Source organism: Leucopleurus acutus, assembly GCF_964270905.1.
Source record: "Leucopleurus acutus genome assembly, chromosome: 5".
NCBI lineage: Eukaryota > Metazoa > Chordata > Mammalia > Artiodactyla > Delphinidae > Leucopleurus > Leucopleurus acutus.
Genome location: NC_139147.1, coordinates 118,235,100 through 118,260,350, shown reverse-complemented (window position 1 = coordinate 118,260,350; position 25,251 = coordinate 118,235,100). Strand labels below are relative to the sequence as shown.

At 35.5% G+C, this 25,251-nt stretch overlaps 1 protein-coding gene across 1 annotated transcript in view; it reads right to left on the bottom strand.

Moving 5' to 3' along the window:
- Positions 1 to 25,251, bottom strand: part of PLOD2 (procollagen-lysine,2-oxoglutarate 5-dioxygenase 2) — a gene marked incomplete at its 5' end in the record, with an annotated part of 107,169 nt that overhangs the window by 28,409 nt on the left and 53,509 nt on the right. The window contains 4 exon segments of the mRNA XM_082839616.1: positions 16,255 to 16,352; positions 17,571 to 17,634; positions 19,166 to 19,278; positions 22,604 to 22,767. Coding sequence (XP_082695742.1) covers positions 16,255 to 16,352; positions 17,571 to 17,634; positions 19,166 to 19,278; positions 22,604 to 22,767 — 439 coding nt within the window.

The window sequence follows — 25,251 nt, the reverse complement described above, 5'->3', positions numbered from 1 at the left end:
TTTACACAATAGTGTAGTCTATTAAGTGTGCAATAGCATTGTGTATAAAAAAACCAATGTACATACCTTACTGAAAAAATACTTTATTGCTAAAAATTGCTAACCATCATCTGAGCCTTCAGTAAGTCATAATCTTTTTGCTGGTTGTGGGTCTTGCCTCAATGCTGATGCTGCTGACTGATCAGAGTGGTGGCTGCTGGAGGGTGGGCTGACTGTGGCAATGTCTTAAAATAAGACAACAATGAAGTTGGCCACAACAACTGACTCTTCCTTTCACAAATTATTTCTCTGTAGCATGCAGTGCTGTTTTATAGCACTTTACCCACAGCAGAACTCTTTTCAAATCTGGAGTAAACCTCTCAAACCATGCCGCTGCTTTAAAACTACATTTATGTAATATTCTAAATGATTTGTCATCATTTCAATATTCGATGAAGTTTGCCATTTTATATGGGTGAGGTTCACGACACCCCAAAACAATTACATAGTAATATCAAAGATCACTTATCACCATAACCGCTAACTGGTCACAGATCACCATAACAAACAAAACAATAATGAAAAAGTTAGAAATATTATGAGAATTACCAAAATGTGACACAGACACACGAAGTGAGCAAATGCTGTTGGAAAAATGGTGCTGATAGACTACTCAACACATGGTTGCTACAAACCTTCAATTTATAAAAAACGTATGTGTGAAGTGCAATAAAACAAAGTGCAATAAAATGAAGTATGCCTATACAATCTTCCAAGAATGATCAGAAAGTTATAAAAACTCTAAACAGACTCATTACTAGAAATTGAATCAAACATCTAAAAAATCCCAACACATAAAAGTCCATGACCAGACATCTTCACAGGTGAATTCTGTCAAACATTTAGAGAAGACTTAATACCTATTCTTCTCAAACTATTTCAAAAAACTGAAGAGGAAGGAATGCTTTCAAAGTCATTCTATGTGGCCAGCATTACCCTAATACCAAAACCAAACAAAGACATTACCAAAAAGAAAATTATAGGTGATTATTACTGATGAACATAGATGCAAAAATCTTCAACAAAATACCAGCAAACCAAATGCAATAATACATTAAAAGGATCATACATCATGATCAAGTAAGATTTACTCTAGGGATGCAAGAATGGTTCAACATATGCAAATCACTCAATGTGACACACCTCATTAACAAAAAGAAGGATAAAAATCATATAATCATCTCAATAGATGCAGAAAGAATTCTGACAAAATTCAATATCCATTTACAACAAAAACTCTCAACAAAGTGTTATAGAGGAAACATACCTCAACATAAAGGCCACATATGACAAACCCACAGCTACTGTCATACTCAATGGTGAAAAGCTGAAAGCATTTCCTCTAAGATCAGGAGAAGACAAGGATGCCCACTCTCCCCATTTTTATTCAACAGTTTGGAAATCATTGCCAGAGAAATTAGGCAAGAGAAAGAAATAAAAGTCATCCAAGTTGGAAAGGAAGAAGTAAAAGGGCCACTGTTTGAAGATGGCATCATACTATATATAGAAAACCCTAAATACTCCACAAAAAAACTATTAGATCTACTAAATGAATTCAGAAAAGTTGCAAGATATAAACAATATACAGAAATCTGTTGCATTCCTATATAGTAATAATGATCTATCAGAAAGAGAAATTTAAAAAACAATTTCATTTACAATTGCATCGAGAAGAATAAAATACCTAGGAATAGATTTAACCAAGGAGGTAAAAGATTTGTACTCTGGAAATTATAAGACATTGGTGAAAGAAACTGAAGAAGACACAAATAAATGAAAAGATAAACTATGCTCACAGATTGGAAGAATTAATATTGTGAAAATGTCCATACTACCCAAAGCAATCTCCATTCAACGCAATTCCTATCAAAATATCCATGACATTTTTCACAGAACTAGGACAAATAATCCTAAAATTTATATGGAACCACAGCAGATGCCAAATAGCCAAAGCAATCTTGAAAAAAGAAGAACAAAACTGGAAGTATCATGCTCCCTGATTTCAAACTATACTACAAAGGTACAGTAATCAAAACAGTATAGTATTGGCACAAAAACAGATACATAGATGAATGGAACAAAACAGAGAGCCCAGAAATAAAACTATGCTTATATGGTTAATAATCTATGACAAAGAAGGTAAGAATATACAATGAGAAAAGACAGCCTCTTTAATAAATGGTATTGGGAAAACTGGACAGCTACATGTAAAAGAATCAAACTGCTTTCTCATACCATATACAACAATAAACTCACAAAAGATTAAAGACCTAAATGTAAGACTTGAAACCACAAAACTTCTAGAAGAAAACATAGGTAGTATACTCTTTAACACTGATCTTAGCAATATTTTTTGGATATGTCTCCTCAGGCAAGGGAAACAAAATCAAAATAAACAAATGGGACTAAATCAAACTATAAAGCTTTTGCACAGTGAAGGAAACTACTATCAACAAAACAAAAAGGTCACCCACTGAATGGGAGAAGATATTTGCAAATGATATGTCCAATAAGGGGTTAATATCCAAAACATACAAAGAACTCATACAACTCAACATCAAAAAACCAAACAACCCAATGAAATACGGGCAGAGGATCTGAATAGATATTTCACCAAAGAAGACACACAAATGGCCAACCAACACATGAAAAGATGCTCAACATAATTAATCACTCAGGGAAATGCAAATCAAAACCACACATGAGATATCATCTCACATCTATTAAAAAGGCTATTATCAAAAAAAAATAACAAGTGTTGGCGAGGATGTGGAAAAAGGGGAACCCTCATGCAATGTTGACGGGAATGTAAATTGGTGCATCCACTACGGAAAATAGTATGGAGGTCCCTCAAAATAATCCAGTAATTCCACTTCTGGGTATTTTTTCCAAGTAAACAAAAACACTAACTCATAAAGATACATGCACCCCTATGTTCACAGCATTATTTACAATAGCCAGGATATGGAAGCAACCTAAATGTCCACCAATATATGAATGTATTAATATACAGAAATGGTGATACATATATAAAATGGAATATTACTAAGCCATAAAAAAGAATGAAATCTTGCCATTTGCAACAACATGGATGAACCTAGAGGGTTTTATTCAAAGTGAAATAAGTCAGACAGTGAAAGAAAAATGCCATATAATTTCACTTACATGTGTAATCTAAAACACAAAACAAACGATCAAACATAACAAATAACAGAGAACGAACAGGTGGTTGCCAGAGGGGATGGGAGGGGTGAGGTGAGAGAATTAGATGAGGGAGATTAAGAGGTACAAACTTGCAGTTACAAAATAAATGAGCCATGGGCATGAAATGAACAGCATGGAGAATATAGTCCATAATAATGTAATACCTTTTATGATGACAAATGATACTTAGATTTATTGTGGTGATCATTTTGTAATGTATAGAAATACTGAATCGCTACGTTGTGCACCAGGAACTAACATGGTGTTTTAGGCAATACTTCAAAAACAAACAAGTGAACAAACAATCTCACAGAAAAAGAGATCAGATTTGCAGTTCCCAGAGGCAGGAGGCGGGGGAGAAGAAACTAGATGAAGGTGATCAAAAGGTACAAACTTCAGCTATAAGATAAATAAGTACTAGGGATGTAATGTACATGATAAATATAATTAACACTGCTGTAGGTTATACATGAAAGTTGTTAAGAGAATAAATTCTAAGAGTTCTCGTTACAAGGAAAAATTGTTTTTTCTTTTATTTTGTATCTATATGAGATAACGGATGTTTACTAAATTTATTGTGGTAATCATTTCATGATATATGTAAGTCAAATCATTATGCTATACACCTTAAACTTATACAGTGCTGTATATCAATTGTAAGACTGGAAGGAAAAACAATAAAGTACGATATTGCTTCCCCACTTACTCCTTTCAGATCTCTCAGAGCATCTCCTTCGTGACTTATCTCCCCTTCTCCTTAAGCATCTTTTGGCATTCATTTTACATGTAAAATCTGAGTCCTTGTGTATGTTTTGGGTTTAGGAGAAGGTGAGGGAAGATGGATGACAGAGAGAGGTAAACACACTGAGAGATGCTCTGAACCCTCAAAAAAAAAAATCTTGAATATATCTAGAGTGTAAATATTTTAGGGAAAATTCTGCCAATCTTCTTTAAAAAATTACTACACATTCTACTGCAATTTTAATATCTGTAGTGGTAGGAACAGTTATAGTTTTTAATTTTTTTATTATTTCTTGTCATAAACTATAATTATCTCACCTCAACACAATGAAGCTGAAGCAAACTAGCTTTGGCTGTAATTTTATATTACTGTTAAAAGGAAGCACCTAAAATCCTCACTATGTTTATACAATCATTAACTTTTCACTGAAAATGTGAAACGAACTCAAAACAAAAAAATGTTTATACATTAAATATGATGGTCAAAAATGTACAGAAGTGCCAACTGACTTTTTCTAGCTTCCTAAGACCCTAAAAGAGATGTTACGGTATAGAATAGATGAGGAAATTAGTCCAGTACCATTTTATCCGATTCCTCTCAAATATCTGGTATTCTATCCAAATATTTCTATTGTACTAAAACTGAAGCAAATGCTATTGAAACAAGTACCGTATTAATTACAATGAGAAAACCTTTGTGTTTTACAGATATTGTAGACAGTTCCATTATTCTGTACAGCACAATCATAAGACGTGGAAAAGATAACTCATTCACATCCTTATTGAACTACATAATTCAGGAAACAAATTATTCAATACAAGGCAGGAAATGTGTAGTTATGACATTCATTAATGACATTTCAAGAGTCAGTGTGGTCATCTGAATATGCCTCTATAACAAAAACAAAAATTTTACTGTTGTCAAACTAAAGTGCAAACATTAATTTAATCATTCATGTTCTATATAATATTATGGTTTTGAAGAAAATAAAAAGGTCCATGCGAAAATGGATTCTCTATTAAGCATTATTTCTAACAGGAATTTTTTAAAAGGCTAGTGAGAAATTTTTTAAAGGCTAGTGTTTTATATATCCTGGGAAAGAATTTTTTTAAAAGAAAAAAAATCCCCCACAGAGTTGGACATATCTAGAATTCCCATCTATATATAAACATTGGCACTTTCCTCATCTCAGAAATCTCATAAGAAATAAATATTTATTTCATGAATTATTGATCTGTCTCTTAGGATCCCTGTGTGACTATGAAAATGATCAATCTCTTTTTTAAAAGGTTAGAGCATAGAAGGCATTACATTTAGTTTTCTCAGAATTAAAACTATATTATAACTTTTCTACTTTCTACTTTTTACCTAAATTTGATTTTCATAGATAATTAAGACTGGAAACCTCCCTCTTTTAGATCTCTCATCACACAGGCAGAGGTTACCATCACCACCACCCTCCATTTACGTCTGTTTTCTTCATTAAAAATCTCAGACATTTATGCTGGCAGCTTTGGAAAGTACAGAAAACTGTTTATGTAGTTAGGCTGTTATGGGCAGTCCCCAGCTACGAGGTGGTAGTACTTTCCTGATCCTTTTTTCACAATATCAAAATGGTTCCAAGGGTGATGTCATGTCATTGGCAGAGAAACTTTTCCAACTGAATCTTTTCTTTCTTACTTTTTTCTTTATTTTTTTCAACTCATCCAATTATTCAAGGTCATAGTGACCCAAGCACTGAGGTTTATATGCACAAAATTATGATCTCTATTTAGATTGTAAATCAAATTCGTTTCAGAAATGACTTGTTTTCATGTGCAAATTAGGTGATGTGCTCTTCTTACATTTAACGTGTTTGTATAAAAATACTACCAATAGAGGACTGGCAGCGAGAACACAGCCTGAAGGGGTTAGTGCACCATGGCTAGCCAGGAGGGAGTCCAGGGAAAAAGTCTGGACCTGCCAAAGAGGTAAGAGACTTTTTCTTCCCTCTTTGTTTCCTGGTGCCCGAGAAGAGGGGATTAAGAGCGCTGCTTAAAGGAACTCCAGAGACAGGCGCGAGCCGCGGCTAAGAGCGCAGACCCCAGAGACGGGCATGAGACGCTAAGGCTGCTGCTGCCGCCACCAAGAAGCCTGTGTGCGAGAACAGGTCACTCTCCACACACCTCCCCTCCCAGGAGCCTGTGCAGCCCGCCACTGCCAGGGTCCCAGGATCCGGGGACAACTCCCTCGGGAGAACGCACGGTGCGCCTCAGGCTGGTGCAACATCACGCCGGCCTCTGCCACCGGAGGCTCGCCCCGCATCCGTACCCTTCCCTCCCCAGGGCCTGAGTGAGCCAGAGCCCCCAAATCAGCTACTCCTTTAACCCTGTCCTGTCTGAGCGAAGAACAGAAGCCCTCCGGCGACCTACACGCAGAGGCGGGGCCAAATCCAAAGCTGAGCCACTGGGAGCTGTGAGAACAAAGAAGAGAAAGGGAAATCTCTCCCAGCAGCCTCAGAAGCAGCGGATTAAAGCTCCACAATCAACTAGATGTACCCTGCATCTGTGGAATACCTGAATAGACAACGAATCATCCCAAATTGAGGAGGTGGACTTTGAGAGCAACATATATTATTTTTTCCCCTTGTCCTCTTTTTTGAGTGTGTATGTGTATGCTTCTGTGTGAGATCTTGTCTGTGTAGCTTTGCTTTCACCATTTGTCCTAGGGTTCTGTCCGTCTGTTCCTTTTTTTTTTAACTTTAAAAAAAAATTTATTTCTTAATAATTATTTTTTATTTCAATATCTTTATTTTATTTTATCTTACTTTATTTTATCCTCTTTCTTTCTTTCTACTTTTTCTCCCTTTTATTCTGAGCCGTGTGGATGAAAGACTCTTGGTGCTGAAGCCAGGAGTCAGTGCTGTGCCTCTGAGGTGGGAGAGCCAACTTCAGGACACTGGTCCACAACAGACCTCCCAGCTCCATGTAATATCAAACAGCGAAAATGTCCCAGAGATCTCCATCTCAACACCAACACCTGGCTTCAGTCAATGACCAGCAAGCTACACTGCTGGACACCCTATGCCAAACAACTAGCAAGACAGGAACACAACACAACCCATTAGCAGAGAGGCTGCCTAAAATCATAATAAGGCCACAGACAACCCAAAAAACACACCACCAGACGTGAACCTGCCCACCAGAAAGACAAGATCCAGCCTCATCCACCAGAACACAGGCACTAGTCCCGTCCACCAGGAAGCCTACACAACCCACTGAACCAACCTTAGCCACTGGGGACAGACACAAAAAACAACAGGAACTACGAACCAGGGGCCTGCAAAAAGGAAAACCCAAACGCAGTAACATAAGCAAAATGAAAAGACAGAGAAGCACACAGCAGATGAAGGAGCAAGGCAAAAACCCACCAGATCTAACAAATGAAGAGGAAATAGGCAGTCTACCTGAAAAAGAATTCAGAATAATGACAAAAAAGATGATCCAAAATCTTGGAAATAGAATAGAGAAAATGCAACAAACATTTATCAAGGACCTAGAAGAACTAAAGAGGAAACAAGCACTGATGAACAACACAATAAATGAAATAAAAAATACGCTAGAAGGGATCAATAGCAGAATAACTGAGGCAGAAGAATGGATAAGTGACCAGGAAGATAAAATAGTGGAAATAACTACTGCAGAGTAGAATAAAGAAAAAAGAATAAAAAGAACTGAGGACACTCTCAGAGACCTCTGTAACAACATTAAATGCATCAACATTCGAATTATAGGAGCCCCAGAAGAAGAAGAGAAAAAGAAAGGGACTGAGAAAATATTTGAAGAGATTATACTTGAAAACTTCCCTAATAAGGAAAAGGAAATAGTTAATCAAGTCCAGGAAGCACAAAGAGTCCCATAAGGATAAATCCAAGGAGAAACACGCCAAGACACATATTAATCAAACTATCAAAAATTAAATACAAAGAAAACATATTAAAAGCAGCAAGGGAAAAACAACAAATAACACAAAAGGGAATCCCCATGAGGTTAATAGCTGATCTTTCAGCAGAAACTCTGCAAGCCAGAAGGGAGTGGCAGGACATATTTAAAGTGATAAAGGAGAAAAACCTACAACCAAGATTACTCTACCCAGCAAGGATCTCATTCAGATTTGATGGAGAAACTAAAACCTTTACAGACAAGCAAAAGCTGAGAGAGTTCAGCACCACCAAACCAGCTTTACAACAAACGCTAAAGGATCTTCTCTAGGCAGGAAACACAAGAGAAGGAGAAGACTTAGGATAACAAACCCAAAACAATTAAGAAAATGGGAATAGGAACATACATATCGATAATTACCTTAAATGTAAATGGATTAAATGCTCCCACCAAAAGACACAGACTGGCTGAATGGATACACAAACAAGACCCATATATATGCTGTCTACAAGAGACCCACTTAAAACCTCGGGACACATACTGACTGAAAGTGAGGGGATGGAAAAAGATATTCCATGCAAATGGAAATCAAAAGAAAGCTGGAATAGCAATTCTCATATCAGACAAAATAGACTTTAAAATAAAGACTATTACAAGAGACAAAGAAGGACACTACATAATGATCAAGGGATCAATCCAAGAAGAAGATATAACAATTGCAAATATTTACACACCCAACATAGGAGCACCTCAATACCTAAGGCAAATACTAACAGCTATAAAAGGGGAAATTGACAGTACCATATACATAGTAGGGGACTTTAACACCCCACTTTCACCAATGGACAGATCATCCAAAATGAAAATAAATAAGGAAACACAAACTTTAAATGACACATTAAACAAGATGGACTTAATTGATATTTATAGGACATTCCATCCAAAAACAATAGTATACACATTTTTCTCAAGTGCTCATGGAACATTCTCCAGGATAGATCATATCTTGGGTCACAAGTCAAGCCTTGGTAAATTTAAGAAAACTGAAATTGTTTCAACTATCTTTTCCGACCACAACGCTATGAGACTAGGTATCAATTACAGGAAAAGATCTGCAAAGAATACAAACATATGGAGGCTAAACAATACACTACTTAATAACGAAATGATCACTGAAGAAATCAAAGAGGAAATCAAAAAATACTGAGAAACAAATGACAATGGAGACACGACGACCCAAAACCTATAGGATGCAGCAAAAGCAGTTCTACAAGGGAAGTGTATAGCAATACAATCCTACCTTAAGAAACAGGAAACATCTCAAATGAACAACCTAACCTTGCACCTAAAGCAATTAGAGAAAGAACAAAAAAACCCAAAAGTTAGCAGAAGGAAAGAAATCATAAAGATCAGATCAGAAATAAATGAAAAAGAAACAAAGGAAACGATAGCAAAATCAATAAAACTAAAAGGTGGTTCTTTGAGAAGATAAACAAAATTGATAAACCATTAGCCAGACTCATCAAGAAAAAAAGGGAGAAAACTCAAATCAATAGAATTAGAAATGAAAAAGGAGAAGTAACAACTGACATTGCAGAAATACAAAACATCATGAGAGACTACTACAAGCAACTCTATGCCAATAAAATGGACAACCTGGAAGAAATGGACAAATTCTTAGAAATGCACAACCTGCCAAGAATGAATCAGGAAGAAATATAAAATATGAACAGACCAATCACAAGCACTGAAATTGAGACTGTGATTAAAAATCTTCCAACTAACAAAAGCCCAGGACCAGATGGCTTCACAGGCGAATTCTATCAAACATTTAGAGAAGAGCTAACACCTACCCTTTTCAAACTCTTCCGAAATATAGCAGAGGGAGGAACACTCCCAAACTCATTCTACGAGGCCACCATCACCCTGATACCAAAACCAGACAAGGATGTCATAAAGAAAGAAAACTACAGGCCAATATCACTGATGAACATAGATCCAAAAATCCTCAACAAAATGATAGGAAACAGAATCCAACAGCACATTAAAAGGATTATACACCATGATCAAGTGGGGTTTACTCCAGGATTGCAAGGATTCTTCAGTATATGCATATCAATCAATGTGATACACCATATTAACAAATTGAAGGATAAAAACCATATGGTCATCTCAATAGATGCAGAGAAAGCTTTCGACAAAATTCAACACCGATTTATGGTAAAAACCCTGCAGAAAGTAGGCATAGAGGGAACTTTCCTCAACATAATAAAGGCCATATAGGACAAACCCACAGCCAACATCTTCCTCAATGGTGAAAAACTGAAAGCATTTCCACTAAGATCAGGAACAAGACAAGGTTCCCCCCCTCACCTCTCTTATTCAACATAGTTGTGAAAGTTTTAGCCACAGCAATCAAGAAGAAAAAGAAATAAAAGGAATCCAAATCAGAAAAGAAGAAGTAAAGCTGTCACTGTTTGCAGATGACATGCATGATGCTATACATAGAGAATCCCAAAGATGCTACCAGAAAACTACTAGAGCTAATCAATGAATTTGGTAAAGTAGCAGGATACAAAATTAATGCACAGAAATCTCTGGCATTCCTATACACTAATGATGGAAAATCTGAAAGTGAAATCAAGAAAACACTCCAATTTACCACTGCAACAAAAAGAATAAAATATCTAGGAATAAACCTACCTAAGGAGACAAAAGACCTGTATGCGGAAAAATATAAGACACTGATCAAAGAAATTAAAGATGATACAAATAGATGGAGAGATATACCATGTTCTTGGATTGGAAGAATCAACATTGTGAAAATGGCTCTACTACCCAAAGCAATCTACAGCTTCAATGCAATCCCTATCACACTACCACTGGTATTTTTCACAGAACTAGAAGAAAAAATTTCACAATTTGTATGGAAACACAAAAGACCCTGAATAGCCAAAGCAATCTTGAGAACGAAAAATGGAGCTGGAGGGATCAGGTTCCCTGACTTCAGACTATACTACAAAGCTACAGTAATCAAGACAGTTTCGTACTGGCACAAAAACAGAAATATAGATCAATGGATCTATATTAAATTATATTTAAAAACTACAAATCTATATTAAATTATATTTAAAAACTACAAATAGAACTACCATACGACCCAGCAATTCCACTACCTGGCATATACCCTGAGAAAACCGTAATTCAAATAGAGTCATGTACCAAAATTTTCATTGCAGCTCTATTTACAATAGCAGGAGATGGAAGCAACCTAAGTGTCCATCATCGGATGAATAGATAAAGAAGATGTGGCACATATATACAATGGAATATTACTCAGGCATAAAAGGAAACGAAATTGAGTTATTTGTAGTGAGGTGGATGGACATAGATTCTGTCATACAGAGTGAAGTAAGTCAGAAAGAGAAAAACAAATACTGTATGCTAACATATATATATGGAATCTAAGAAGAAGAAAAAAAAAAAGGTCATGAAGAACCTAAGGGTAAGACGGGAATAAAGACACAGACTTACTAGAGAATGGACTTGAGGATATGGGGAGGGGGAAGGGTAAGCTGTGACAAAGTGAGAGAGTGGCATGGACATATATACACTACCAAACGTCAAATAGATAGCCAGTGGGAAGCAGCTGCATAGCATAGGGAGATCAGTTTGGTGGTTTGTTACCACCTAGAGGGGTGGGATAGGAAGCGTGGGAGGGAGGGAGATGCAAGAGGGAAGAGATATGGGAACATATGTGTATATGTATAACTGATTCACTTTGTTATAAAGCAAAAACTAACACACCCTTGTAAAGTAATTATACTCCAATAAAGATGTTAAAAAAAATACTACCAATCTCATAATGACTGATATTTAAAAGAAAAAGTTAGGTATTCAAATATTCAAATCTTATGATGTGTTACTAACAGTAAATAAGTTTCAAGAATAAAAAGTAAAATTTCAAACCAGAAGTCATGGCTTCTATCTAAAAGCTGATTTATATTACATTGTATCTAGACAAGTATGAAAATAATTATGTAGAATTAAAAACGTATTTCAAATAAAATAGTAATTAAAAAGCACAAAATTGTTTATACACCATTATAAAAACAAATGAAAAATATTAATACTCATATCTATATACCACAAGGACATAAATACTGAAAGCAACTATGAATGAAAACAATATGAGAAGATAGTGGGATTATACATGATTTTTAAAACTGTTTATAATTTAAAAGTTGTTATTCCTAATAGCATGAGATTTAGAGAAAGTAACTAAGAAATAAACTCACCTTTACATACTTTTGTCTATAAACACATTATAAACAATTTATCATTTATAGATTATGTATATTTTTTTCAGACTATGTATACTTTTAAATAAAAAATGGCTTAAATATTAACATTCGCATGAAGGTTATGACTTACTGACATTATAATCATCTCTTAGTAAATAAAATAATAAGTTAAATTACAAAATATCATATAAAAATCCTTTCATCTTTTATGATGGTTAAATAAAAAGGGTATATCTAAAATGAGTAATCTGCTTTCTTTCCTCATTATCCTGAACACAGAGGAAAATATGATATTATTTAACTTTAACATATTCCTAAAGTATTAGCATTAGTTGAATGCTTATTTATATAATCCTTTCTCAAATTTTATATTATACCAAACATAATTTTTACAATAAAAAAATTACTTCATTTTTATTGCCAAATAGAATCATAAAATCATGTCACAGAAAATATAATAGGATCATCATACTGCTTGAAATGCCGGAAACAGTGATAGCCCAAACTGAAAATGTTTCTTGGAAGACTTAAAATTTCTTAGTACACACAGGTCTTTCTAAATGACTGAGGACTAGAGCTTCTTTTCTTATGAGAAGTCTTTCAATCGCTCTGTAAAACTCCTATCAGCATTATCCTGGAAATTTGGAAAAAATTGGTGAAAACAATGGAATCACTGAATATCAGGCCTCACTCACAATAACTAAATTGTGACCAAGCACCCTCTTTAAAGACATTTAAATTTGATTAAAATATTACATTACCAAGGAGAAATAGCACACTATTTAGTTATAGATGTCCAGTTGTAAAAGTCCATTTATCTGCCTAGGGACAGTTACAGGAACCCACAGAAATTTTATGACTATTTTGCCCTGACAGAAGAAAATCTACCTCACCATTCCCAAGAATAATCCTAGGTCATTAGATTATTTATAGACTCTGACATTCAATCACAATTTATTGAAAGGCTAATATATGCTACACACGTGCTGGATCCTGGCAAAACAAAAAATGAACAGGATAGATATGATTTCTGTAATTCCTAGGCTAAAGACCCAGTAAGAGATGAAAAAAAAAAAAAAAAGTTCAGTTCCATCCCTGTTCAACGTGTGGTATTATGTTCTGTGATGGACAAAGTTCCACATATTGTAAAGGCATTCAGGAGACTTAAGGAGTTAAAGCAAAGTTGACACCTAAAAGATGAACAGCACTAATAGATGGGTACAGCAAGTGGGAATTAGGTCAGAGAACTCCAGAATGAGAGAAATGCATGTACAGAAGACTTGCAGACAGAGGACACATGAAACATTTACAAAGTTCAAATTAACTCAGTATGGCAGGAGCTGAGGGAGAGAATTGAGAATGAGATATTCTGTATAGATATTACAGTATCAGGAGTGGGGGAGTAGATAAGATGGTAGACTTGGGACCCCTAAACCAGAAGCAAAATTAAAAACAAAAAAAAACAAAAAAATAACCAAGTTGAGAATGTGGAACTTCATACCTGAGTCTATAGCGGGCATAACACAGGTGAGTAATGTAACTGGGTTTCTGCTTCAGCAGAATAGTCGAGTTCCAGACTGCTAGTGGGTGATTGCTACTGGTGGGAGGTTGCAGGTGGCCTGAACTAAGGAGGTTGCTCTTGACTCTAAGCAAATTAGACAAACCACCATGCATGGGAGTTAGAAAGGATGTCTTTTGGATTGGGAATGGGAGGTAAATATGGTCAAAACAAAACCCAGTTTCTGGTTAATCAAGTGGGTGGAAGGAGAGGCAGAGCTGAAGGTTCTGACCTCCAGGTCTTGTATGGCACACAGATAAATCCAACAACTGGGTATTCACACCCACAGCTCAGGAAAGATAGATGCTACAGCAAGGATTTGAAAATAATCAGCGCTGCTGACTTGGGAATGAAGCAGATTACCTAAGAATGCATGTAGCTGGGAAAAGGAAAGATGTCTCAGACAGACACCTGCAGAACACTTAACTAAAACAATGCAGGAGACCTACTAGAGAACGGACTTGAGGATATGCGGAGGGGGAAGGGTGAGCTGTGACAAAGCGAGAGAGAGGCATGGACATATATACACTACCAAACATAAGGTAGATAGCTAGTGGGAAGCAGCCGCATAGCACAGGGAGATCAGCTCGGTGCTTTGTGACCGCCTGGAGGGGTGGGATAGGGAGGGTGGGAGGGAGGGAGATGCAAGAGGGAAGAGATATGGGAACATATGTATATGTATAACTGATTCACTTTGTTATAAAGCAGAAACTAACGCACCATTGTAAAGCAATTATACGTCAAATAAAGATGTTAAAAAAAAAAAAAAAACAATGCAGGAAGAGGATCACCCAACCCCTGAAACCCCCTACACACACAGAGTTTTAAATTTTTAAAATGTATATTAAAAAAAGAAAGAGAGAGACTGAAAAGGCCAGAAAATTATTAGAGAAACCAGCAGAGCATCATGGAAGCAAAGGGAAGTATTTCAAATTGGACCAAATGGGATGAACATAGTCAAATGTTATTTTTGGATGAAAGAGAAATGAGGGCTGATGAGTGTCTGCTACTCAACAAGGATGTCACAACAGACCTTGACAGGAGCCATTCCTGGGGGTGATGGGAAGAGGAATAGTGGTAGCAGTGAGTCGTCTCTACTTTAAAGAGTGTGGCTGTGAAGGGGAGGGAAAAAGACAGGCAGGCTGGGAGGCAAGGTAGATTGAAAAGGATGTTGCAGTTTGTGTTGGCTGGGTTTCTAGGATAAGAAAGGCTTGAGGGTCTTTAAAATGCTGATGAGACTTAGAGCTGGGAAAACTGCTACCAGACAGAAAAAGGAGCCCACTGGGAAGGCTCTGTAGGAGGGCTGGAATGGGATGAAAAGCAAGGTGGAAAGATTAACTAGAGAAGGGGAATCTACTTCCTCCATTTTTATGGTGGAAAAGCTGCCAGTGTGGGCTTTTCCTTGAATGTCTTCCCATGCAGATAGCTTTTATTGGAATTCAGGCTACTCACTCCACTGAAACAGCAGACCCCATCTCCCCATCCTCTCTTCCCACAATGCAAATTTATCTGGTAATCTCTTTTCTAGGTATTTATGAGTAAGCCAGGCATCATCTTATTATCTCAGAACATTGTTTTAAGCACTGTATTACTAAACATATATGTGTATGTTTGTGTGTATATATGTGTGTGTATATACGTGTATATATACTTATATGTATATATAACAATTCATTTTCTATTTTAATTAGGTTCCGGCGATACAATCTTATTACAAATTTTGCAGACAGTAACACTGTCAGCAAGCTCAATTATACATGTTCCAAAAGCACATAAAATTTCATTAGACAAATTATATCTTTGTCAACTATAATCCATCAACCTTGTTATAGAATAAGTGCAAGAGGAAGCATTCTGGACCTACAGTTACACCCCAATGTTAAGAGAGCTATTAACTTTGACAACAGTGACTCAGGTGAAACAAATGATCCCTTACAAACCTCAACATTTCTTATTCAGAGAGGATACTCTGTATGAGGGAAATGTGGCTCACTCTCAAGTAAGCTATTACATTAAACACTAAACTGAAATGTGCTACAAATAGAATAGAAAGTTATCCATCTGCTGAGGAAAAATCATCAGTTTGATTAATCTAAATGAAACCAGATAATACACTGTGTAAAAGATGAAACTAGTAAATTGTCGGCACCAAAATAAAACCTCTTAAAGATATTTTAAAATTTCTTTTTATTGAAGTGTACTTGATTTACAATGTTGTACCAATCTCTGCTGTACAGCAAAGTGACTCAGTTATACACATATAAACATTCTTTCTTTAAAATATTCTTTTCCATTATGGTTTATCACAGGATATTGAATACAGGTTCCTGTGCTATACAGTAGGATCTTGTTGTTTACCAAGCCTCTTAAAGATATTAAAGAAGGAGGGGAAGGAGGGAAAGGGGGAGGAGAAGAAGTCATTCTATATATTGCTCCATAATCTATCTCCAAGAAATAAGGAAACAGAGAATGGTCACTGTGACTCACCTTGGTGGGTCCATTTCCATTAATTGCCACTGGTAATGTTTCATAAAACACATTCTTAGCTCTGGCTTTGCCATTTTCAAATTTCAGAACAACTTCATCTGGGTTAAAAAGACAGATTTTAGTAATTTAAAATGTGTGTGTATGTGTTCACATACACATGTATATATATATACCTATCTATACATCTTGTTTTTGTTATAAAATTTCTCATGCATGCTATTCCATGTGCTACACTTTTGGAGACTTGGCCTGCTCCAAGTCAGCAGATATCCAAAATGAAGGACAACACTGACACACACATGGATTCTGAGCTCCTGACTTTCTCCAACCTGGTGCTGGCAAACTAAGGTGCTAAGACACCAAGGGGTTTTGGTGGAAGGAAAGCATCTTTGCAATACTGCCTCTGCCTTTTGAGAGTGACATAATCCCAGATGAGTTAAATTACTGTCTCAATTTATTCATCTATAAAATGGGATTCTTGCCTGCTTTTCTAGGTTATTATAAAGATAATAACAATATATGTATGGCAAATAGAAAACTGCCAGGCATAAGCTAGGTTTCTACAACTGGCCATCACTGATAGTATTTCCAGTTCTTGAAAATCAGGCCTAATGTAAATTCCAGGAATATACAAGTTACATGGGAGCAGAAACATTTTTTGTTTTGTTTTCAAGTTCCTTTCCTCACATTTCCAGAGCACTCCAAACTAAATGCCTTCCATTCTAAGAATCTTTTTACTTATGAACTGCCTTGAAGAACTGTACTGAACTGCAATGTATTTTTAATTTCTGAAATATTAATGCATTAATGTATGTTTATTTTTAATGTATCAATTAATTAAATTTAATGTGTTAATGTATTTTTATCAAGATACATGTCTATCAGGAAAACACATATAGGCATGCACACACACACACACTCACTCCACAGTGTACATGTCTCATTAGCAGTTACCTTTAACCTAGGTTAAAATACTCTAATACTCCTGAGTAACTCACAATGTAAAGAGCTGATACTGAAAACCGTGTAATAACAAAGTGTAATTAATTCAAAACTATATCTACAGTCCCCAGATGGTGAGATACTAAAGTCTAAGTTACCTAAGGGCAGAAGCATCTCTTTGTACTATTCTTAGGAAATAATTTTAACTGAACGTATTTATATCAAGCTCAGCTTGAGTACAATGTTTTTTAAAAGCTGCAATACCTACACATCAATCTTAGTCATAGCCCCAAATGAATATAACAAAAGACAGACAGTTGAAAACACAGGTGTTCATTTGCACACATGAGCAACCCAGTATTTAGGAAGCATACCTACAGCTCCATTTAAGGTCTGGAAAATTTTGCATTTGTGATCCAGTGTGATGTTAAGAGCTTCCTAAAAAATGAGAATAGAAAAAATATTAAAAATGACAATAAAAACAGCAAACAACACTATCATGTTAATATAGTTTGTTTTTTTAGGGAATTTAAAGATCCTATACATAAATTATTATAGCAACCTTCTTCAGAAAGACCCCTGTTATGTTAAGCTGTTGAGGTTGGGGATTATTATTATGCAGCATAACCTCTCTGACTGCTACAATAGGTTTATAATTAATCAACCTAATCATAAAGATTAATCTGCTTTACAAATCTTATTCTCAATGTAGTTTTTCAGCTACATTGCTCTGTCATAATAATACTCCTAAAATTGTCTTTGCATGCTGTTATGGATTGAATTTTTGTGTTCCCTCAAAATTCCTATGTTCAAGCCCTAACCCTCCCTCTGTCTCTGTCTCTCTTGTCTCTCAGCAAGAAGGTGGCTGCCGTCTATAAGCCAGGAAGAGAGCTCTCACCAGAAACCAACCATTCAGGCACCCTGATCTCAGACTTCTAGCCTCCAGAATGGTGAGAAAATAAAGTTCTGTTATTTTAGCCACCCAGTCTATGATATTTTGTTATGGTAAACCAAGCAGACTAAGACACATGCTAACCAGATAAAATCTTACGCTTAGAGAAAAACTTAAATAGGATTTACACAACAAAAAATATTACAGACCCAGCAGTGATATTTCAGAGGAAGCATCCTAAAGCAAAAACAATTAAATAAGACTCAGAGCACTTTCACTGTTGAATTACACTCAGAAAGACAAGCATCAAGCTGCATGGACTAGCACTCATGCCAAGAGTAGGTTTCTGCTCTTGGATTAGAAACCAAGTCCTCAGGCTGGCAGTGCCAGGCACGTAGAGACAGTAAAAAACTGGAGAGAAGAAAAACAAACATTTAAAGAATACAGTTTCTTAAGAAGTATCTAATGAAAATATATAGATAACTGGAGTATTTATCTAAGAAAAAGCAGCAGCTACAGTTGCAAACTCGCTGTAAAATATACATAAAAAAACACTTATGTTTCCTAATGACAGCACCTAGAAATACACAATTCAGTAAATTTTAGAACTGTACTGGTTATACATAGTAAACTTATGAAACATTAACTTACACTAGTTGAATATACTAAAAATATTATCAAATTAGAGAACTTTGTTTTTACTTTTCTCCAAAGTTTCATTTAAACCAGTCTCAGGAATATTGTCCTTAGGGTTTACGGCAGGCTGCTATCGTCCCCAACATTTCTCCCGTGAATAAGAGAATTCAGATTTTTAGTAGGACACATGTACTTGAAATAAAGAACAAAACTCCTTTGCATATTTTATGTGGCCAAGTAAATATGCTCTGGTCAAAGAAAAGTATGAGAAAGTATTTTGTAAGACTTCTAGATAAGCTACTTAGAGAGCACTGACACAACTGAAATGGCCCTTTATTTACTATTCTGCCTGTTAACTGCCCAGAATATGGATGCAATGGCTGGAGCACCAGTAGCCATTTCAACAAGGAAGTTACACTGAAAGTGAGAGCTATTACCTACCCTCTTCAATGGATCAATGTAAATTTTAGTATAAAATAACTGATCATCATCATTATCCTGGAGATTCCACTGTTGAACTATACGGTTGATATATGGAGCATAACCAATAAATCCTGCAATACAAAAGAGAAAGAATAGAAGATTCAGAATTCAAAGACCGAAACTCATGTCTATGTTAATTTTATAGACCAGTCGCACAGACTTGTAAAGCTATTAGTCCTAATCCTTAATTTTGAATTTCATAGCTCACCATGACAGAAATATGAGTTATTGGGTATCCTTTGTTTCCATACATAAACTACAAGAGAGGAAGTTTTTACTACCACTTGCAAAATCAAAGACTCTTTGAATAAACGTATTCCCCAAATTGACACAAGAGGGAGAACTAATGTTTTAGAAGGCTTGTAAGGGAAAAAAAGAGTTACTAGGAAAAAATTAGAATTAGACAGAAGAATTTTCTTTCTGACCTTCTAAAATGCTGTTCCTAGATCCTTTGTAAAGGATTCACTGTTTCTGGGGGGGAAAAAAAAAAAAAAAACAACCCTACTACAGTGGTTTTAATGTTAGTACGCAATCAAAGGAATGTTGGATCTGTCACGGACTGCAAACATCCCAAAGAAATTTTATATCTAGGATATTTGGGGAATTTTTCCTTCACTGAGCTAGTCAGTAGTGTGTTTGCTAAACCATTTTCTGGCTGGGTTTTGTGTGTCATGGTCTGGAGAAAGGAAGTCTAAAATTGGATTGTTCACCTTGGCCTTAGGGCATAAGCATTAAATATGCCAACAACAGCTGTCTGTAAAAGACACAGAAAACAGGCTCATTTTTCCTGTGTTTGAGTCTTCCCCTGAATTTCAGAAATGCAGCCAAACTGCTATGCTTCATTGATGTGCAGTACTTTTTAAAAAGGACCGATTTTATTCCTGTGAATCGAAAGGAAACCTAGTTTGTCACCCTCAAAATTAAAATGTCCTCATAGGAATAAAAGAATTAAAAGAAATAGGTCAAGGAATATTATTGCTAACTAGAGAAAACAAGACCAAATGAAAACATGACTAAATCAATCACTGGTGGCTCATTTTTTTGTGTCATTTTTGCCAAATAAAAAAATCCCAGAACACTGAAAAAGATGTATTTCTTAATTCTTATAACCAATCTTTTGTGATAAAAAACATATTCAAGAAAGAATACATGATATTTTCCAATGGTTTATATGACTGTTTTTCAAAAACTATGTTTCCTTATCTGTTTCATAAATCCCAAGTGTCCTAAAAAGTGAAAAGGAATTACATCTATTTTCATAGTATGTGATATATATTGTATGATTTACATTTTTCTATTAAACTGTCATATTATTTCAAAAGAATTAAGTTTCTAATATTATGCAATTTTCCTCATAAGGAAACATGTTTACTCTCCATGATAAAGATTTTTTTTAACCAAATGAGGTACCCACAAACAAAACTCATGTCTCTTAAATAACTCTCAATATATCATTCACAAACTTACACAAACTTTTATTGAACATACTTAGATTTTCTAGCATTTCTTTAATTATTTTGACTACAGAGGGCATAAGGATGACGTTTTGATGTCCTTGTATGATCACTTTCCCACATATAAACACCTCCTTAATTAAACCTGCTCACAAAGGCACTCGCTAGTTTTTTGCTGTTTCCACAGTATTGTGCATCTGTTTGAGATTCACATTCTGGAGTAGATATATCGTTATCTAGATACATTTACATATGATGTATTTCACTCTACGTGTTTAGAAAAACTAATAAATACAAAGTAAAACTTATCTCAGAGTTCCATAGCTAAGCGGCTCTTAAACTACCTAGGGCTTAGGATAAGTTAAAAGGTTAGTCATGTGTCACTGAGGGTCTGACAGTTGGAGACGGAAGCTGCACTCACTCCCAATTCAATTGCTCAGAGAAGTCAAGAGTGGGCAGCCATCTCTACTGTAAATCTAAGAGGAAGGAATGCTAAAATACTGAGGACAAAGGGACCAATATGAGAAACCCTGGGTTCTGTCTTGAATATTGAAGTAAAATCCAAAGGTGGTAGATAAATTAGGAGAAAAATAAAATGGTCAGGAGATCCCCAAAACTATGAACTTTTTAAAAACATATGGAGATGAAGAGAAAAAGTGAGCTGAAACTAGGTAGTACACACTGGGATTTGAGGTTTCAGAAATGTGATATTTATCTGGGTTGACAAAGTTCCAAGGTACCATATGGAAATGGGTTGCTAAAATAAAATGCAGGTGAGTATGGCCGTAATTGTGGCATCTCAGAGAAAGGGAATTACTTGCTGAAAGTTTCATTGACAAAAGTAACTGATCAAAGTCTAGATTCCAGACATGATGATATCTGAAGCAGCACTTATTTGAACTGACCTGAATACAATCAGTTATTATATATAAATTACCCCAAAATCTGTTTTCCCAGTGTGGCTTGCAATTTCCACCCAACTTGTTTCTTGGACATGTCCCCCATCCTACAGCCATGTCTTCTGGCCATGTGTTTATATTATTCACAATCTAAGGAAAACATTTTGGAGTTATAATAAAGTCCAAAGTCAAATTTTATTTTATTTTTTGAAGAAAAGAGGGAAATGTGATAATTTGTTCCTTTAATCTATGGTGGCATAGCTAATGCAGTACTTAAAGTACACCTAGACACTCAATGTTGAATTTTTTTTTTGACTAGGGATTTCAAGATAACTAATTTACTCCAATATATTTAAAATATAGATAAAATTAAGTAATGCCTATTTTTTAAAGCTACATGAGTATAACTTGCACTTTTTCCTAAGTAAGGGAATTTACTAAACCCATTATTCTAGAGCCAGAAAATTCTTAATGAAATTATAGTCAGAAGACATGGATCCCTGTTGTTTTTCCTTCAATAACTAAATGTCTCTAAGAAAAGTCACTTAAATCGGGGAAACATGGGTTTTCTCACTTATAATGCAGAAATAATAACATTTACACCGCCTAGTGTTGTTAGGAGTATCATATGATATAATAGATGAAAAAATGCTTTGTCAACTATAAAATGCACTGTGGTTTTTTGTTCTTTTTTTGCGATACGCGGGCCTTTCACTGCTGCGGCTTCTCCCGTCATGGAGCACAGGCTCCGGACGCGCAGGCTCAGCAGCCATGGCCCACGGGCCCAGCCGCCCCGCGGCATGTGGGATCCTCCCGGACCGGGGCACGAACCCGCGTCCCCCACATCGGCAGGCGGACTCCCAACCACTGCGCCACCAGGGAAGCCCTGGATTTTAAACTGATATAATTTTCCCTTCGGAAAAGAAGATAATGGTTATTTCAAACCTCATGTCTACAGTTACATATTTTTAAAAAGGTTGTTTCATCAATATTTATAATTTACTATGACTTGCATTACTCTTTTCTTCCAGCACCTTACCCACCTCCCGAATTCAGGTAGCGTTTCCCAATGTGCACAATGGGATACTTGTCTGCTAGTCTTTTATCCGGCCACAGAATTCCATCTGCTGCAAAGACCACTTTGTGGTTTGACTTTTGGAACTTTTTTAGAACTTCTTCTGGACCACCAGCAAATATAACATTAAAGCTGTTTGATGAGGGAAAAAAGAAGTTTTAAAATATAGTTGCCAGAATTTAGACATATAAACCAAGAAACAGTCTCTAACAAAAGTCAGAATTTAGAATCCAACACAGGATTAATACCAACTATTTACAGAGTAAACCAAACAAGCTTCCCTCAACTTAAATTATATGGATTGTATTAAATTACTAGTGTTTACATTACATTGGCAAATGAAATCCAAATAAAAGACAGCTTTTTATTTAGCATTAATATTTTTCAATAATCACTTACTCTCCAAAATCAAAATTCTAAAACAGTGTTGAAATGTTAAAAATCAGTAACTTGCTGTATAACATAATATAAACACAATCATTGACAGAAGCTGCCATTGTAACTGCCTAATGTTGCTATCTAATTTGTACCCATCCATTACAATTTCTGAAGATTTCTTTATCTTTGACAAAATGTGTTTACCTACTAAATGTCATCAATATAAATTTATATTTGAATCACGATTTAGCCTGCAATCTGAAAATAAAAGTATATGGACAAGTGCATTTTTTAAAGCTCAATACACTTGAAAAAATATGTAAAAAATGAAATTTATAGTTTCACTGATTTTTCTGGGGACTTTATTCCTCATAGTTCACCCACAGAATCACAATGACTTATAATATGAAATTATTATAATTCTTAGAATAATTCTTATAATTCTTGCTACAACTACAATTTCTTTTGCAACTTTTTTTAACATCAGAGTACCTCAAAACCAAAGGTTTCCAAAGATAATAATTTAATGACTTGACATCCCAGGTGGCAAACAAGAAGAGTAAACTAATGCTCTTTATTTTTTTTAAATTTTATTTATTTTTTAAATTTTTACTATTTATTTGGTTGCGCCGGCTCTTAGTTGCGGCAGGCAGGCTCCATAGTTGCAGCTCACCAGCTCCTTAGTTGCAGCATGCAGGCTCCTTAGTTGCGGCATGCATGTGGGATCTAGTTCCCTGAACAGGGATCGAACCTGGGCCCCCTGCATTGGGAGTGTGGAGTCTTATCCACTGCACCACCAGGGAAGTCCCACTAATGCTCTTTAATTCAGCACCAGGTCTTCCTAATAGCCAATAGTCCAAATGCACTGCTGTGATATCTGAATTGGGAAGTAAGGAGGCTGTTCCACATGCCTTTGCCAGACTTGCTCTCAAGGAGTTTGTTAATATGCTAGGACAGTCGTAATGCATCAGGCAACATTTAATAACTTTCTATATATGAATTATTTTATCAAAATAAAAGACTATTTCTCATCTCTATAAAAGTAAAAATCCAATGAAACTTTAAAAAATTAGCTTAGCGAGAATAGCGTAAGTTTACACTTATGGCAGAGATGCTAACTGACCCCCATATGCCCCCAAAGACATTCCTATGCCTTTATTTTAATAATGGAATCCCTCATGATAATCAGGCACATGGCTAAAGATTACTCTGAAGCCATGTGGCCACATGACCAAGTCTGTCCAACGGAGTGTGAGTGGGACTGGTGTGTTCCTGCAGTCTCCAGGTCTTGTGCTTTAAAAAGGAAGCTGCCTACCCTCTGATTCCTGTCTCTTCTTTCCCTTTAAAGAACCAGACTTCACAAGTATACACGCCCTCACCAGATAGTCCATTTCTCAATCTTTTTTTTTAAAAAAAAAAGAGGATTAAAATGTTGCTAATGTGCAACTAAATTTAGTAATTATGCCTAGCCAATTTTTTAAAAAATAGTAAACGTAAAGTTGGAGTCAGAGAGATAGACTATTTTTTTCATTTTAAATTGTTCTAGAGAATTTAAATTTTATCATTGCTTTTTATTTCAGTTACAAAAAAATAACTTCAAAATTAAAACATATATTGATATATGTGTACATAGATACACTTTTTGGCATATAGTTTTTTCTTTCTTCTAGGATCAATGGGCAGGAAATTTTTAATACTATTAATAACATAATCATAAAGTGACTCAGTGCGTACAATTTGAAGTCTGCCAGTTGGGTTTCTAATTCCAGCTCTGTCACTTGCTATCTGAGTAACCACAGACAAGTTAGTAATTTAAACTCTTTATGTTTTAGTTTCTTTAAGTATAAAATGAGGGGGGAAGTAGTACCTATCTCATCAAGTTATTGTTAAAAATAAAAAATTAAGAACAATACTTGACACATTATAATCTCTCAAAACAGTTAACAAAATTAACATTATTGTTACTATAGGAAAGGGACTGAGAAAACAAGAGGTAGGAGAAAAACTCACTTTTAAGCTTACACCAGTCTGTAGTTTTAAACAACTTTATTTTTAGCCAAATACACATACATTTGAAGATAAATTTTAAATCAGAATAAATTTGTTCTGACTAAAACCTCAAGCCAACTCTTCCCTCCCTGTTTATTTACAAAACTGAATTAATCTGACTTCACAAAATGATATTTACATAAATACAACAAGTTTCTTTTTTTCTTGTAAGTACAACTGATTTCATCA